At 32.5% G+C, this 18,010-nt stretch overlaps 1 protein-coding gene across 1 annotated transcript; it reads left to right on the top strand.

Annotated features, from left to right (window-relative positions):
- The first annotated feature begins 3,836 nt into the window (after positions 1-3,836).
- On the top strand, positions 3,837-5,592 carry LOC131952975 (uncharacterized). Its single transcript, XM_059315941.1, has 2 exons — positions 3,837-3,958; positions 4,548-5,592. Exons 1-2 carry the CDS (start codon positions 3,837-3,839, stop codon positions 5,590-5,592), a joined length of 1,167 nt encoding a protein of 388 aa, XP_059171924.1.
- Positions 5,593-18,010: the final 12,418 nt, after the last annotated feature.

Here is an 18,010-nt window from a genome sequence, read left to right as displayed (position 1 = left end):
GAAGCAGCTAAGGCTGTTAAAATGATATTCGTTGTATCTTTGAAGCCGTTGTAGACAAGGATAAAGATGGTTAGACTGTTTCCCGCTATGCCAACAACACAGAGAACTGGTATTACGATATCGCTTAGGAACAGATCGACATAGTTTCTAACTTCATAGGAGACAATGAATACTGGCTCATAAGTGGTCTCCAAATAAGTCTTATTTGTATCTGACATTTTGAATATAGTAGTACAGTGTTAAGAACTGACTACAACATAGTACAAATTTACAAATACCATGAGTAATTGCCGAAGAAAAAAAGTTTTCCTATATTGGAGGAATTACTTTTGTCTATAAAATAATTTTTAAATAAGTAAAAATATTTAAAGCAGTATAATCTTCAAATGACTTTATAATAAAGTTGTCTGCTTTTGAATTATATTTAGGAATAATTATTATATTATTATGGTATATAATAGTTTATAATTACTACTAACTCACTCTTAGTATTAATTTTTAAAGTCCATTAGCTAAAGCGATTATGATTAAGCTATACCTATTTTTTTTTTAATTTCAGAGTTATTAGATAATTAAACCATCTGAGTAAGTAGAGAGTATATGATTGTTGAATAAATATAAAATGTTTAGGTATGCAAGAGACAATTATCAACCAATTATGAATCGACTTAGTTTTTAAAGGGAGACAACGTTTAGATAAATACAATGTTTATCTACCTTATAATTTACTTTTTTTTACAGTACGGTGGTTGTGCAACGTCTAATGGTTTTAATTATAACCTCCTTAGTGATAGTTGAAAATATCAGGAACTATAGTATACATTATTATTTTTAACTGACTCATACACACATTCGTAAATACAACCATACGAGAACGCGCAAACACATACATCGCATACATTTTGAAAGGCTTCATTCCAGTTTAAAGATATATCATGAACCTTTTCAGGGGAGGCTACCATGAATATAAAGAGTGTTTTAATATTTAGATATTCTCCCATTAAAATATAAAACACAAAACTATTTGGAATAACATGTAATAATTATCACAATGAAAAAAGACTTAAATTATTTCACGAATAAAAAAATCATAATAGAAAATATATAGTAAACAGTAAAAAACAATCAACTTAATTTAATGAAAACCTACAAAAGATAAAAACTGTTTGACTAAAAATAAAATCATGGGCGCACAATAATGAACGAATACTTTCAATGAACTCCTTATGAAAGAGAATACAGTCTCTTCAAGTGTACGTTAAATTTTTGTATTTGTTTGACATAACAGTAAATAGCTTTGGAAATGTTAAACTTAACAAAGTTTATACTTTACTTTCAGTAGTTTTTTAAACAATTCTGCCATCTCCAACCAAAACATGATTAAAATGCTTAACTCAAATGTCAAGGCAATTTTGCAATATGGGGCAGAGGCATGGAGTCTCCAAAGCTAGCACAGGAAAGATACAGACCTTCATGAACAGATGCCTTAGACTGATTTGCAAATGGAGATGGCAGGACAAAAAAGCAAGGCAGGAGCCTATGACTGCAAATAAGGAGGAAGTGGAGCTGGGTGGGACACATGCCACATCTGACACGCCAAGCGCTTGAGTGGAACACCCAGGGAAAGCGAAAGAGAAGGGGCACTATATAGACCTGGAGAGGGAGTCTTCTCAAAGAAGTGCAGCCAACAGGAATGTCTTGGGAGACGGCAAAATTAATAGCCGGGTATTGGATGAAATGGAAGGAAGTGGTAGAGGCCCTATGTTCATTATTGAGAAGAGAAGACTAAGTCGAAATTAAGTCAAGGATTTTTAAACGCTTTTTGTTCTTTTAAATTGTGAATAAAACTAAAGTAATTTTCATTAACAACATTTTTTATGTGATTAATATTTCCAACATTTTTAGTCCTTCATTCCAAATGAAGTTGACAATACATAGATCACGATTAAAAATATTCGTTTTAAAATCTATCAAGTAGCTTGTGATCTATAAAATTCAGTTAGCTGTCCATATTTTGTTCGTTGTTGACGATAGGACACTACATCAGCCAACTGTTATAACAGGTTGCGTTTAAAGGCCCTTGATAATGGCGTCTGCTAGTATTTTATTTATCTTTTTTTTTATTATTATTTTTTAAATTAACTAGACTATTTATTGAAATAAAAAATTAAATTATCTTGCATTTCCATCCAAGATCTACCCTTGTGTCAAATTTCAGCTCAATTGGACAATGGGAATCGTGTTAAATAAAATATATAAGATTTGCTGGAATAAAAAAAAATGTGAGCATATTAAAAAGTGATCACAAAGATAACTAGGTTGAAATCGAAGTCATTAGTGTTGAAGAAAATCCCTTCCAACATTGCAATTAAGGAAGATGAAAAATATTTGAAAATAATCTATATATATATAATTCTCTTCTGGGAGACGCTAGAAAACAAGCTGCAAGCGCATCCTTGCAGTCCCCTCTCTCTTTTTCTCTATCACTATCACTACCACCCCCACCCCAACCCCACATGTTCTGGTGAGCTGTGGTCACGCTAAATGTTTACAAATCGTAGAGCCGGGTTTGGTGACGGCTATTAGCGGCAGATAATTTAGTTTGAAACGATTTTAAACTTCCAGGAGGTAACTAAGAGGAGGCTGCTTTCACGGGGGAGGGGGGGGGGGGTAGGGTCGGGGTTAGGTGAAAGGGGGAGGGGTTAGTGTTTTAAAGCAAATATTTTCAGTGGCAGCATTGGTACTGTCGAATTCACAAATTATGAATTACTGAAAAGTAGAAAATAAAACAACTAAATAGCGGCGTATGATACGCCGCGGGTCGGCTCGTGTATTATATTTGTCTATGCCAAGATAAATAAAAAAAATAAAAATTAAAACCGTGTTTAACTTTTCATTAATAAAGAAGGTTATTAACGCATAAAAAAAACATAAGAAAATAAAATGTTTTTTTTAGCAAACCGCTCCCGATTTACTAAAGAAGAAAAAAAATGATTAAAGACGAATGTAAGTGTGTTCATTCTTTTTCATCACAAATCGCTGACAAGTATACATTTTATTCTCTTGCAAATGTTAATAATACACACGTACGTACATATGAAAACCTCATGGAATATACAAATATGTGTATGTGTGCTTACTCCAAATTAATTTAATTAAAGGAAGTAATATTGTTATTTTTATGAAACAGACCATTTTGAAACTATCAAAATAACGCGACACACCGTCAACGTATTAAAAAACATACAGTGTAACAAAACGAACACGTGGTAAACAAGAGCCACTTGACTATAAAGCCCGGCCATTGACAAGCCTCAACTTTCACTTTTGCTGATTACAGTAGATATAAGTATGTCGTTTTAGGATTTTAGCATGGAGTTCTATTAATAGAAAACAATTACATATCTACTTCCTGTGTTACTTTAAAATTCTACATACTACGATACACCACAATGGTTTATGAGTTCATATTTCCAATTTATTGCATGTATAATGTTGGTATGTTTCTTATATATTTTTGAATATATATATATATATATATATATATATATATATATATATATATATATATATATATATATATATATATATATATATATATGTACATTCGTATTTGTTTCAAATATTTGAAAACAATGCATGTAATATACCGGTGTGTATGTAGATTGGGAGTGATAGAGACAAAGGGAGTGATTAAATTATTTTTTTTGTTTTCAATTATAACTGGATGCTAAATTCAAGATATATATTCTGATTAAAACTGTTTTTACTGATATGGTTGTGTTGGTTTTTTTTATCTCCCAGGTGTATGAACGGGCTATGGGGATAAATTATCGATGTTCGTACTGAGTTTGTTTTTGGTGTTGGATATTGTTCAATCTTCTTCATTTAGCCATTCCATCTTTACTGTTATCGTCGGTTCCAGGAATATCACCATTGAAGGCGAAAATCTAAAATCGTAGGTCTTTATTAACCATAACATTTAAAAAAAAAAAAAATTATAGTATCTACTTATGAAGATACATTGACAGATATACTTACACCGATCTTCGTCCTAGTGTATATGTGTATTAGGGTGTAAATGAATACATAATGCAATAACTTAACATACATTTTATAACGTTACTATTATATGCATTCATAATACATCTAAATTAAAAAAAAATAATCTGTTCAGGGGCGTAGCGAGTGGGGGGGGGGGGTGTGGACCGCACCGGGTGACACCATTTAGGGGGATGACACCAAGGCAAAACATAGCTAAATATATAGAGAAAAACTTGAGGGGGGTGCAAATCGAAAGTTTGAGGGGGGGTGCAAATCAAAAGTTTGAGGGGTGGGGTGCAAATCGAAAATTTAGAAGTTTGTCCCCGGGAAGGGTCGCTATGCCTCTGGGGGGTGACACAATTAAGTGCCACACCGGGTCACATCCGACCTCGCTACGCCACTGAGTCTGTTTATTTCAAATTATACGGTTTTAGTTTTATGTGAATATTTTTACTTTTTCCAGTATAAACAATAGTTTTAAAAATTTTCTTATATAATTTCAGATTTCTAAAATGTTTGCGCTGTGACAAAGTAAGCAGATGTACCGCGGATATATTTAACAACAGTTCTGGTAGCAGTTATCGTATTAAAACTGTAGGCAAAGATGGAAACAATCCAATTGAAACATTCAGGACATGTTCCAAAGAAGGGGATACACTCATTTGTAAAAATCTCCAAACTCCAACCTTAACCTGTGTGAGAAACATCACAATATTAAATAGTTCTTTAATCGACGACTGTCCAACACCAATCCTTAGCTTAAATATTAATGAATCGCAATTACGCTTTAACTTGGATAGAAAATATTTCAACATCACCTCATGCGAAACGTTAAATGTATCACTGAGAACTTTAACAACACCACAAACAACTACCACAGTTCCCATTTCGGATTCTCACAGCACCGTTGGCATAATCGTTGGTGCGATAATCGTGTGTGTTGCCGTTATTATCTGCTGTTTCCTATGGAGGAGAAGAGCAAATAGAGGAAACAAGTCTACAACGGCGGAAACAGAACATCATCATTACTTTGAAATAGAACTCGATGCTAGTATACAACACAAGAAACGAAAGAAGAAAACAGAATCCAACATGGGAGCTAACTCCGTAAATCCATACGCAATTACCCCGTGTAATGGATATACAAGTAGTAACCTAGACAACAAAAGTAATGATACTCACAAGCACTCTGCCTTTGTATCTAAAATTTCTCTGAAAAACGACATTACTAAAGGAATAAACACTGATAATTATCATGCTCATTACTATAGCATGCCGAAAGATGAGACTGACGCTGATATATGTTGTAAAGACATAAATCATAAGACTGTGTTGGACACACATGTGGACGCATGTAAGACAGACTCACCTAAGACTTACACATGTAAGACAGACTCACCTAAGACTGACACATGTAAGACAGAAACACCTAAGACTGACACATGTAAGACAGACACATCTAAGACTGACACATGTAAGACAGACACACCTAAGACTGACACATGTCAGACACACCTAACGTTTACTCCCATCTTGGGCAGACGATGACTAATTTTACTGAGCCGTATGACGACATTGCTAGCTATGAAGCTAAACGAAAATAGTCTAATTTTAGCACACTTCTTCTTCTTCTTCTTTCTTAATTTTTAGTGTTGGGAGGGATCGAGCCTTATCTGCCAGAGGGTTTGAACTCGAGACTTATTTCGAATTTATCAACCATCAGCTTTTGCCGACTCGACCATGCTTCCATCACAATTAAAGATTTCGTGTCAACTGGTTATGCACTATTATGGCCATTGACTCTGATTTCACCCTGCTTTTCTTTTTGGATTTGCTTCCATAGCCTTTGTCCAACCAAGAACAAACTACAAGGAAGCAGTTGTTTGATTTTGGAGTTGTCTCTCCTAGAAGAGTGGCTGTCCTCAGCTAACGAGCCTCATCTGCGCGAGGGTTCGAACTCGAGACTTTTCGGTTTAGCAACCATGAGCTTTACCGACTCTACCACGCAGACACACTAATAAGGGATCGGCGTGGTCGAGTCGGTAAAGCTCATGGTTCCTTTAGATGAGGCTCGTTAGCCACTCTTCTAGGAGAGACAACTCCAAAATCAAACAACTGTTGCCTTGTAGTTTGTTCTTGGTTGAAAGCAAATCCAAAAAGAAAAGACAGCTAAAATAGGAGTTAATGGCCCCAGTAGACACGTATTTAATTCAGTAAAAGCTCATGGTTGATAAATTCTGACAGATTAGGCTCGATCTCTTCCAACGCTAACAATTACGAACAAATATACCAGGCATGTTGCGGTTCTTAATAGGATTTCAATGAACATTGGTTAAAATATTTAAATATATAAGTGTATAGTAATAACTTTTAAACAATGGTTATTTTGAAAACTAACGTATACATTTATTGATTCTTTATTCATTAAAAAGTATAACAACTTTTTTAGTTATTAATTTATATTTAAAAAAAAAACTATTTAAATTGAACATTTTGAGTTTTGATTTGTAAAACTATGTGAAAAGAAACAACTTAACAATTGTTCAAAATGTATGTTTTACTCCTTTATATACCATAAACTCTAATCATGTTAATTTTATTAATACCACAATCAGTCAAGAGACTCTCCATCGTAATATTATTTTTATGTATTCCTGTTTAACAGATTTCGATCTGAACTGCTAATTGTTAGTTGCCACCACTTCAGGCATACTGGTACAATTAGGCTTGCTAAATTTAGATGCATTCATTTTAAGCAATGCTATTATTTTTGAAACAAGGGAGTTTTAAAAAAATGAGCGCAAATTAATTACACAACTGTGAATAAACTTCATCTAAATATTTATTTTAATTGAATATTTTTAACTAATATTTTTCCGTTTTAAATTTAATGTTTATTTTCAAATATATTATTTTGATGAATTTTTGATTCATTATATTTCCATGTAGATCTATTAAGAACTAGATTGATTTCATAACATACAAAACACCCTATATTAGACCTTGCAATTACTACACAGTGTTGAGTCAAATAATTTGGTGCAAATACTCGTAAACTTTATCAATAGCAGCCGATTGAAATACTACAATAGTACACATATTAAAATGTTAACCTACACGGATAATGAGCCTAAGATAACTACAACATCACACAAGATTATTTCAAATACGTTTTCAAATCAATACTTTTTAGGCAAATTGTAGCAATCGTCACACTAACATTTAGAGATATATAAAATGCTGCTAATTTTTAACGTTTTTAAAACTTTTTATTAGAATTATTTATACACATAGATTAAAATAATTACATATTATAATCTTGAAGACCTGTGAAGAGAATAAACATGTTTTAAAAAATCTATCTAAATTAAAATCTATCAACCACCTCTAAATATTAAATTAAACTTGTTAATCAGAAGTATTGACACTTGATCATATTTTGAAATGAAGAGCTTTTTACAAACAACAAACACTTGTAATCAAGTACTTTATCATGTTTGACAAATAAGCCATGAGCTTAACTAGAGAGCTGTTTCTATAGTGTCTCACCAGCTTAGTGACAGAAATGAAATTTTTTTTTTTTTTTTTTTTTTTTTACATATTTTAAGTTTTGTGCTGTACCTACCCCGTTGTGATGAGGTAGGATGATATATATATATATATATATATATATATATATATATATATATATATATATATATATATATATATATATATATATGTATATCTATATATATATATATATATATATATATATATATATATATATATATATATATATATATATATATATATATATATATATATATATATATATATATATCGAACAGTGTACTATGTACTTATGTACTGTGGTTAGCTGATCGACCCTTCTGATTAGCCTTAACGAAGTTCTAGTAGAAACCATAGTAACTAACACTAGTTTAATTCACATATACATTACAGTTTCATTATTTACACATAGAAACTCATAGTCCTAACTCTACTGTCCTACACCCTGGTTCTACAATATTGACTATAAACTAACCAATCTCCAAGTCCAACTTAACTATTTCCTAACATTAACTATCTATAACTGCTTTCTATAAAGCGACTGTCCGCTACAAGCTCAAGTGACCAACTGCTATCTGACGCTTCAGTGGTCAGCTGACCATCTCAGATGACCAATTAGTTCGCATCTCATGACTCATTGGTTTCTACCTATTCAATCTATTCTACTTCACCTGTCTGCTTGACCTCTGGCTATTGTACATTTTCGTCCTCTGTTTGACCTAATTTGTGTCATCTCATGCATGCATTCCTCATGTGTCATTACTTTTACTTAACTGACCATTTGTCACAACAACATGCCTGTGAAAGTGTCAAAGTATTTTCGAAATAATATTAGACAAGCTGTCTTTAATAGCTGTGTATAGTAATATCTTACACATACTCAGCACACTTAGCATACTCTGGTCTCGAAACGGAAATGACGTTTAACTGAGACAGCCCTATTGGCTCATATCTGAAACTTTCTGTTTAAGTGATTCAGTGTAATGATTCACATTGTTCTATTCACCACAGGCATTCATGGTGTGTCGCAAATAATGAGACAAGAATAACACTCAAATAAATAACGTACATTATGACACGACGAATTAAATATTCGATGTATGGTTAAATATAGGCTATATTGTATGCTATGACAAATACAATATAATAATAATGCATCGAAACTTAATTGGAGTGTTAATATAACAAAAATTATACGATACATGATGATGGGAAGGTGGTTGGTGGCTAAAGCGGTAGAGCGTTCTGCTTCTAACGCGAAAGTCTCGAGTTTGAATCCGTGTCCAAGTCAATAGAACGTCCATGAGTCAACCCAGCTGTTATAGGTACTTAAATAACGTGAGTTAAGGAAAGTAAAGGCGGCTGGGCATAGTGCTGACCAGAACTTCCCATTTCGCACAGAGGCTAAGAAACATATGAACTCTACTTTTACCAAATGAATCACTAATGGCACAAGTGGATTACATACTTTACAATAAATGTTATAACAATTGTCAATATATATACAGGTCATCATAAAAGCTATACTTTTCCTTTTCGTAACTTATTGCCGCAGTTGTCAGTTTGACAAAAGATGTTAACGACCCATTAGAAGAAGATCACAATAAAAAAAAAGAGAAAAAAAACCTCTTAAAACTGTTCTTTGAGAATACGGTTGGATAAGTATTTTACCGTGGATGAATAGAAATAAATTTAAACCATTTATATAGAACTCGATATATATAAAGATATATATATATATATATCTATCTATCTATCTACAATATATATATATATATATATATATATATATATATATATATATATATATATATATATATATATATATATATATATATATATATATATATATCTTTAAAACACTGTCGTTAACAACCAAGCCTTCTAAAAACTGAACGAGACAAATGAGGTATTACACATTTCGCCAACCTCCACGTTTTCGACCAGCAGGTACAACTTATCATGTGTGACACCTTCTGGCTAATCTTTTGTATGGACCTTGGTCATCCACTTGGCCATATGGGAAGATTAGTGGTAGCCTTTAACATCTCGCGGAGTGCAGAAATTCACCGCGAGTGATTACCTCTTATTGAAGCATATACATTAAGTTTAAAAGTCGTCGATAACACCCCATTGAAATGTATGTGGTCGTATAGTGAATATATTACGAAAACCTCTATTGCCTTAAAAAATGACTGCAGTCGACATTATTCGGTCTCGTTTATAAGAGAGGCTACTATCAATCATAGCCATAATTTAAAGTATCGCGTTGGACATTAATTAATTAAGTCCAGAAAATAATGTTCCTGTTTCAATTCATGTTTAACTAACCATTATTTATAAATCGTAGAAATGTATTTAAATTGCATTTAAAAAACGGACGGAGATAATATTTAATTAGAGTGTCAATACATTTTATGCAGTTCGATTCAGGTTTCAGATCGTTTAATTTAAAACGCATAAGCGTTTATAATATTATTTATATTCCAAGTCGCATTTGCTTTTCATGTTAACGCTCTTGAGCCTAAAAACTTAGCAGCATCGCGACAGTTAGAAAATGAATCTGAAAAAATTATGTTAGTGATTATAATTTTGATTTTATATTAAAAAGGTTGTACAATTAAAAATAGTGTAAACCTTAGTAATGGTTAGTATTAGTATTAGTATTTAGTATTTCTTTTAAAAAACCTCTGCGCAGATAGGCAGAATGTCTACTGTTTCATAAAATTAAGCTGACAAATGAATCAAGATACATCAATAAACGTCACATTCAGGAAAAGAAAAATGTTGTATCTATCAGAGACTTGTAGGACGGTGTGGTCTATCAGTAGAGCGCTAAACTGCTACCCGAAAGTCTTGAGTTTGAGTTCGGGTTCAGATCAGTGCAAGGTCCCAGAGTCCACTCAACTCTGATAGGTATCTGACTCACAAAATAAAAAAAAAACAACATATGAACTGTGCTTCATCATGCCCAATTGATCGCTAGGACTAAAGAGGAATCTACTTATCAGGAACTGAAATTCGTGTATATTTTCTTGGTAATATTTTTTTCCTGGTAATTAAAAACAATGTGCCATACATGTAGTGTTAATAAGTGTTTAAACAGATACAAAGGTTATAGTTAAAGTTGTTTGCTTTTACCGAATACAATAATCGTGTACGCGGTTCTTCTAACTAAGGGTGGTAAATATGACTATTGTTCACAACTTAACAATGGGTTACATTATAATTGCTCGTTTATCTGAAAAATTAACTTCCTGATCTGTGGCATTGTGCAGTTCATTTTTAACGGAAAAAATCCTATATTCAAAATATATGTTGCTATTTCATTTCAAAAAGTTGTGTACTTGGTCAAAATCGTATTTATGAGCTGTTTATTTTATTGAGTTTTTTTTATAACGGTAAAGTAATTTTTCTAAAAAAAAAGTATATGTAAAGTAGTAGTTTGAAATGAGCTTAATATTATGCTCGAATAATCACATGTGTAGTAGGTATTGATGTGATGAATCCATAATTGGGTAGAACTGGTAAAATTGATTAAACCTTGTTATAAATTAAGAAGTCGCTGTAGCTATACATAAACAAAACAAAAATTAAAAATTAAAACATTTTATATTGGAACGCGTAAAATGTGTTGATAATTTACAGAAATCAACTTATAATATATCTGTATGATTCATAGGTATGTATGTTGATATATATATATATATATATATATATATATATATATATATATATATATATATATATATATATATATATATATATATATATATATATATATATATATATGTTGTTTATGTATATGTATGTTTATATATGTTATATATATATATATATATATATATATATATATATATATATATATATATATATATATATATATATATATATATATATATATATATATATATATATATAGGCCCTATATGTTGTTTATGTATATGTATATATATATATATATATATATATATATATATATATATATATATATATATATATGTATGTATATGTATGTTTATATATAAACCCCTCTCTCTTCTGTTTGGTTAGTTCTTGAAGGTAACGTTTTTACGATTTCTACGAATACGAGCCAGAAAATGAAGATCACTGATTTCTTTACACTGCTCAGAGTTGTATTCATGATAACAGTTGTTAACTCCATGGAACGCTCGTTGTTGTCAGTTAGTGATGGAGGAAAAAATATCAGTTTTTCTAATGATGCCTTGACACCGTAAGTCTACGATCAATTACATTATAATTACAATATTATCTATACTAATGATAAAGGCATTAACTTTAGGAATATTAGTTTCATATTTATTCAAACTTTTAATTTAATTATTATTTGTAACGTATTCGATGTTAAAAAATATAGTTGCTAACAAATATAGGTTTTTAGAATCAGAATATTAACTCCATAGTTCTTGCAGGATACAAATATCAGTGTGTAGTATAATACAGTGTATTAATGGTTATTCAATGCAAAGGTTACTGCGTATAATTTTGAATGTAACCAGAAAGAAATATTCTTATTAAATAATTTGATTTTGTGTTTTTGCTTCTAAATATTATACTGTCGAGGGTATGTTGTAATATTGTTTAAAATATGTATTATTTGTACGTTGTCAATTAGGGTGAATAAAATGGTAATGTTAATTTTTTATTACATATCAGCAAAAAGTAAGGACAGAAAAATACAACTGGGATTCCTTAGTAACCATAACGCACTGTTATTCGATTTATTATTTAGCACAATGTAGAGGCAGTATACAACCATTTTCTAAAGTTCGTCTGAATCTATACGCCCTTTTGACGTTTTTTATTCAAACTTTTAAAAATAAAATTATAACATGCATCAAATTGTTTACATTAAAATATTGATACTTGATTTTTTTCAGATTTCTGAACTGTCTTCTATGTGACAAATCCAGCAGATGTACAGCAGATATACACCTACACCTACCCGGTAACCAAGGCAACAGTTACCCCGGTAACCACGAAAACAGTTACGTGTTTCGAACCGCGGGTAAAGAAGGGAACGACGCCATTGAAACTTACAGGACGTGCTTCCTGCAAGAGAGGCGACTCGTGTGTCAGAAATTGTCAGTTGTCGAGCTTACGTGCGTTCGAGACATCACGGTACTACATGAGGGAGTTACAGACAGCTGCAGAAATAGAGCCACTAGTATTAATTTTAATGACACATCTATCGTCTTATTCTACAACGATACATTTCTTGACATCAGTTCATGTAGAAGGATGAATGTTTCATTTATCGTAAATTCGACGCCTTTGTCAGAAAACACGGAAAGAGATACGCGACCTACCAATAACGTAGCGTCAGACATAAAATTCACACAAACAACGACCATCCTACCATCATACTCGAGTTTTACCCATCCATCCATCACTCTACATTGGTATGTCATAGGTGCTGTGATTTTCGGTCTCTTGTCATTTGGTCTTTTTGTAACGATGTATGCCAGACTGCGAAGGGGTTCTTTAATTACATACGGCGTTTCCAGAAATAAAACAGACGCGGCTTTGTATTCTGATTCACGTTGCTGAATAAGAATGTTACACTGAAAATAGAATAAAACAACTATTTGGTTATTAATATTCAAACACTTAAATAGTGTCTATGTCAGGGGTTCCCAACCTTTTTCTACTCTAGAGCACATTCTAAAATATCGGTAGGGTGGCGGGCACCACCTATTTTAAATCGACAAACTCCTTCCAGAGGCGTAGCGACCCTTCCCGTCACCGGGAACAAAACGTTCGATTTTCATCCCCCCCCCCCCCCGGCGTGGTCGAGTCGGTAAAGCTCATGGTTGCCTTGTAGCTTGTTCTTGGTTGGACAAAGGCTATGAAAACAAATCCAAAAAGAAAAGCAGGCTGAAATCGGAGTCAATGGCCTCAATGGCGCATAACCAGTTGACACCTAAAGCTTAATTGTGTTGGAGGCGTGGTCGAGTCGGCAAAAAGCTCATGGTTGATAAATTCGAAAAAAGTCTCGAGTTCAAACCCACTGGCAGATAAATCTCGATCCCCTTCAACACTCATAATTAAGAACGAAGAAGAAGAAGAAGAAGCATCCCCCCCTCAAACTTTCGATATGCACCCCCACCCCTCAAATTTTCGTTTTGCACCCCCCCCCCTCTAATATTTTTGATTTGCACCCCCCCCCTCAAACTTTCGATGTACATCCCCTTCAACCTTTCAATAAAGTTTATGAAAAAAAATCTGTCTCTGTCGAATAGTGAGAGGCGGGCACATACGAATCGTTCGGCGGGCGCCATGGCGCCCGCGGGCACGGGGTTGGGAACCCCTGGTCTATGTGAATTGTGTTGCCTTGATCTTTATAGTTTTCTATTTTTTTGTTAAAGGAGACAGATTTTTTAATTTTCGGTTATTTATAAAAGTTCTACTCTTTTTTTTATATTTATAATGTGAGTTATATATTGACATTCAATTTTTTTCTCATATACGAATTATTGAGAAAGGTTTATAATCATACACAAAATCGAAAATGAGATTTACACAAATGTCGACTGTATTCCTCTCTAAGTCGGAGTTTTTTCTATATATAATTTTGTCTGTATGTCTGTGCGTGTGTCTGTCTGTACAAGAAAGTTAATTTGGGAACCGCTTCATTTACTCTTACTAAAGTTCATAAATAGGTACTATATCAAATGTGTAGTTTCGTGTCAACTCGTGAACGAATGCCTGTAAACGGAAGTGGTACTCACTCAACTTCCGGTTTCTGAAAAGCCAAAAACTTGAGTACTTTTTAAATAAGGTTGACGAAATTTCCCATTTGATAAATACAATGTATGCGCATGCTACTATTAAACTTTGAACCATTTCTGGTAACTGAAAATGCTCTAATATTCGAGCATACACTCGCCTATGCAATACTCAGACGATGAACACAGAAGGAAAATAAATGCATACAAGTATGAGACATACAGCTGGCTGCAATCTCCGTCCTACTGTATTTCAGCAAAAACAACATTTACCAGAAAGGCTGTTATTGTTAATAAGAAAACGGAACTAAACCCGTATAAAATTAAAAAAAAAATACATCAATGTTTAGTCGTTTTTGACATAGTATCCTGTATTTAAACTACTCAAGAAAATATTTGTAAAAAAAATACTAGCAGCATTTTTGTGTTTATTTATCAAATGACATTTAATGTGTTTCATTTGTCCCAGTAGGTAGGGCCTATTCTAATTATTATCGTATTTACGAAATAGCAGGTAGTGTTTTCATTTTGTCTGAGTCAGAGTTCAGAGTTCAACGACCACCTGACGTAGTTTATAAGAGTTTGTAACAGAGTTCTTGCTAAAAGAATGTTTAGGCTTAATGTTATCTAATATTGTGCCAAAAGATTGTGTTCGCTCTTTGAAATAAAATTTCTTCTAGTTTAATCTTTGCTCTATTACGTTTTTTTTTAATATTCATAATATTTTTTATTGCTATTTCAACTTTTTTTTCTGTTCTGTAAAACATACAATTTTACATAAGAGCCTATAGTAAAACTGTATTACAATTTTTCCAAGATTAAAAAAAAAGCACTTGGTAGTGTTGACCTGGTGCAAATTTGTGAATTTTTTTTAGCGATTATGATTTCCATAAAATCTGTATTATTTATTAGATAAATAAACCACTTTGTTGGGCACTTAACAATACATAAGCAGACAACACTATGGTAAAAAATTACAGTTTGAAGAAGATGTTTCCTGTCAACATTGACTATTTTACTGAAGTTGACTTTACTATTCCACTGTACTGAAAATATATCAAGATTAATTGTATTAGAATTTTAATTTATCTTATCAATATGTATAGGGACGTATAATATTATATAAAAATATACCAGCCGCCTACAACATTAAACTTAGTCAGTGAAATATAGTCTAGGAAGAAAAAAAAACAGTTCTAAAAATATATGAGACCCAACTTGGGAATACAAATACATGATTGTTTTCTTTAGAATACGTTTAGGTTCGTTCACTTTTCAAGCTATTAAAATATTGTAGGTTAAATTATGTTGATTTACTTTTTGGAAGGCGAATATTTTTGGAATAAGAAGCTTTAATGCATCATAAAACGTTGAGATTTCTGTTTTTGTTTTAAGGAATATAAAGTGTATCGTCTATTCTATTCTATATTGCATGGATAAGCATGCGTATTAATTTGATATAAGGTTGGCATTAATTTTCCTCTAATTTACGAGTCTAGTAATCTAAAACACTCTCCTACAAACTGATAATATATAATTTAGATAAAACACTTAGCATCTTGAGATACTTGCAAGTGCCACTTGGTATTCCCCGCTTGTGAAGAGTAAGTGTTATTTTGTATTCTCAATAAGCAATTAAAATCTATAAATATAATTCCTAGATTTTAAATGTACATACAATCCTGCTTGAAAATTATACGATATGCAATAGAAAGGATAGGGGCAAATATTATATTTCAATATTTCAAACACAATAATATGTATGTATTAAAACTTCTATTTAATTATAATATGTATGCCTATATATATATATATATATATATATATATATATATATATATATATATATATATATATATATATATATATATATATAAATATATAAAGTGTGTGTGTGTAGCATGCGTTGTAAATTGCTCCCTCAAATGTCAACCATTTTTGACACGCGGGTATGGGAAAACTAGAACATCCATTAAACTTCTTCTCCACTTTCTGTAAACTGTGATGGGATCAATTTGGTTCTTTGTGTTGCAATCGGGTGACGTCCAGGTGGTCTAATGTATAGTTTTATGAGAGAAAATTGTCCCCCCTATAATTAGATCATTAAATGCGCAGAAATCAGCAAGGCATTGAAATGTGCTGCTATGAGTCGTGGCGAGACTAGCTCCCATGCAATCAAAGCATTTGTTGCTTCTGGAGACATCATTATGGCTACACCTTGCGTGTGTTCATGATCTTCGTCCTCGTGACCTGAGTAGATGACAGTCTCTCCCGAGACCAACCTAGTTTGGCCACTGCCATTCCATCGTGTCTCACTTAATCGTAGGACTTTTAATTTATACCTCATTTCCTTGGCGACCTGGGCTGATCTGCTGCTTTCACATAGCGTTCTGGTGTTCCAGGTCCCTAATCTGGTTTTAGTCTTGGGCTTTAGGAGATTTATCAGCAAACTAGCTTCCGTTAGGCTTTCACTAGTAGGCATCATGGGCTCTTCTAGAAAGGAACCTCCTCGACCAAGTTGGTGTTAGATTTGTGTTATTGCAGTTTCTGTAGCGGTTTTTTTTACAAGATAAGGTTGCTAGCCTTATGTTTCAACCCCCAACCTGGAGGACCAGGGTGTTAGCTTTGGTCTGATCCCTACCCGCGCATACAATCCTGCTTGAAAATTACACGATGTGCTATAGAAAGGATAGGGGCAAATATTATATTTCAAACACAACAATATGTAAGTATTAAAACTTCTATTTAATTATAATATGTATGCCTATATATATATATATATATATATATATATATATATATATATATATATATATATATATATATATATATATATATGTATATAAAGTGTGTGTGTAGCATGCGTTGTAAACTGCTCCCTCAAATGGCAACCATTTTGGACACGCGGTTATGGGAAAACTAGAATACGAGTAAAACTTGAAGGTCGAACGAAACTGGAAACATTCGAAATAATGTTAGAGAGTTAGCAGTATCAATGTACACGTCCGAAGAACGTGTTTGATATTCAAACGAGATTTAGCCATGAGAAAGCACACTATATTTGCTCACTCCAAAAAGCACTACTCTGTGTGTCACAATGTGTTGGAGAAGAGGAAGTATCGTTAGAAAACGTGCATAGATATAAACAAAAATATTACATAGAAATTGTAATGCGTTTAAAATATATGTTTTATCGTCAGATTTAACTAAAAAATTGAAAGTTTTTTATATATTGTTCTACCCAAACCTTAATAGAACGTGTTTAGATGGAATAATATTCTAAAATAAAGAACTATTTATACACTAAATACAAGGGCACCTGTATTTTATATTATCTAACAAACAATAAACAGTATATCTATACATCTCATACGAGCTTTCCTAATGTTTTTTTAACGTAAAAGTTTCCCTTTTTCAAACATGACGGTCTATGGGGCAAGTGAAATAGAGTTCACTTGTTTCTGTTTTTTGCATATGAAGAGATAGTGTGGTCAGCACTATGTCCAGCCGCCTTTACTTTTCCTAACGAGTGTTAGGTACCCATCAGAGTTGGGTGGACTCAGGGTCGGTCTACTGACTTGAAACCGGATTCGAACTAGAGACTTACGGGGGTTAGAAATCGAGCTCTCTATCGCTAGACCACTCCGTCCCATAATACTGCTTAA

Source organism: Physella acuta, unplaced genomic scaffold, assembly GCF_028476545.2.
Source record: "Physella acuta isolate Inbredline_101_S28 unplaced genomic scaffold, ASM2847654v3 ptg000074l, whole genome shotgun sequence".
NCBI classification, from domain to species: Eukaryota; Metazoa; Mollusca; class Gastropoda; family Physidae; genus Physella; species Physella acuta.
Note: the sequence above shows the minus strand (reverse complement) of the source record. Positions and strands in the feature narration are given on the sequence as shown.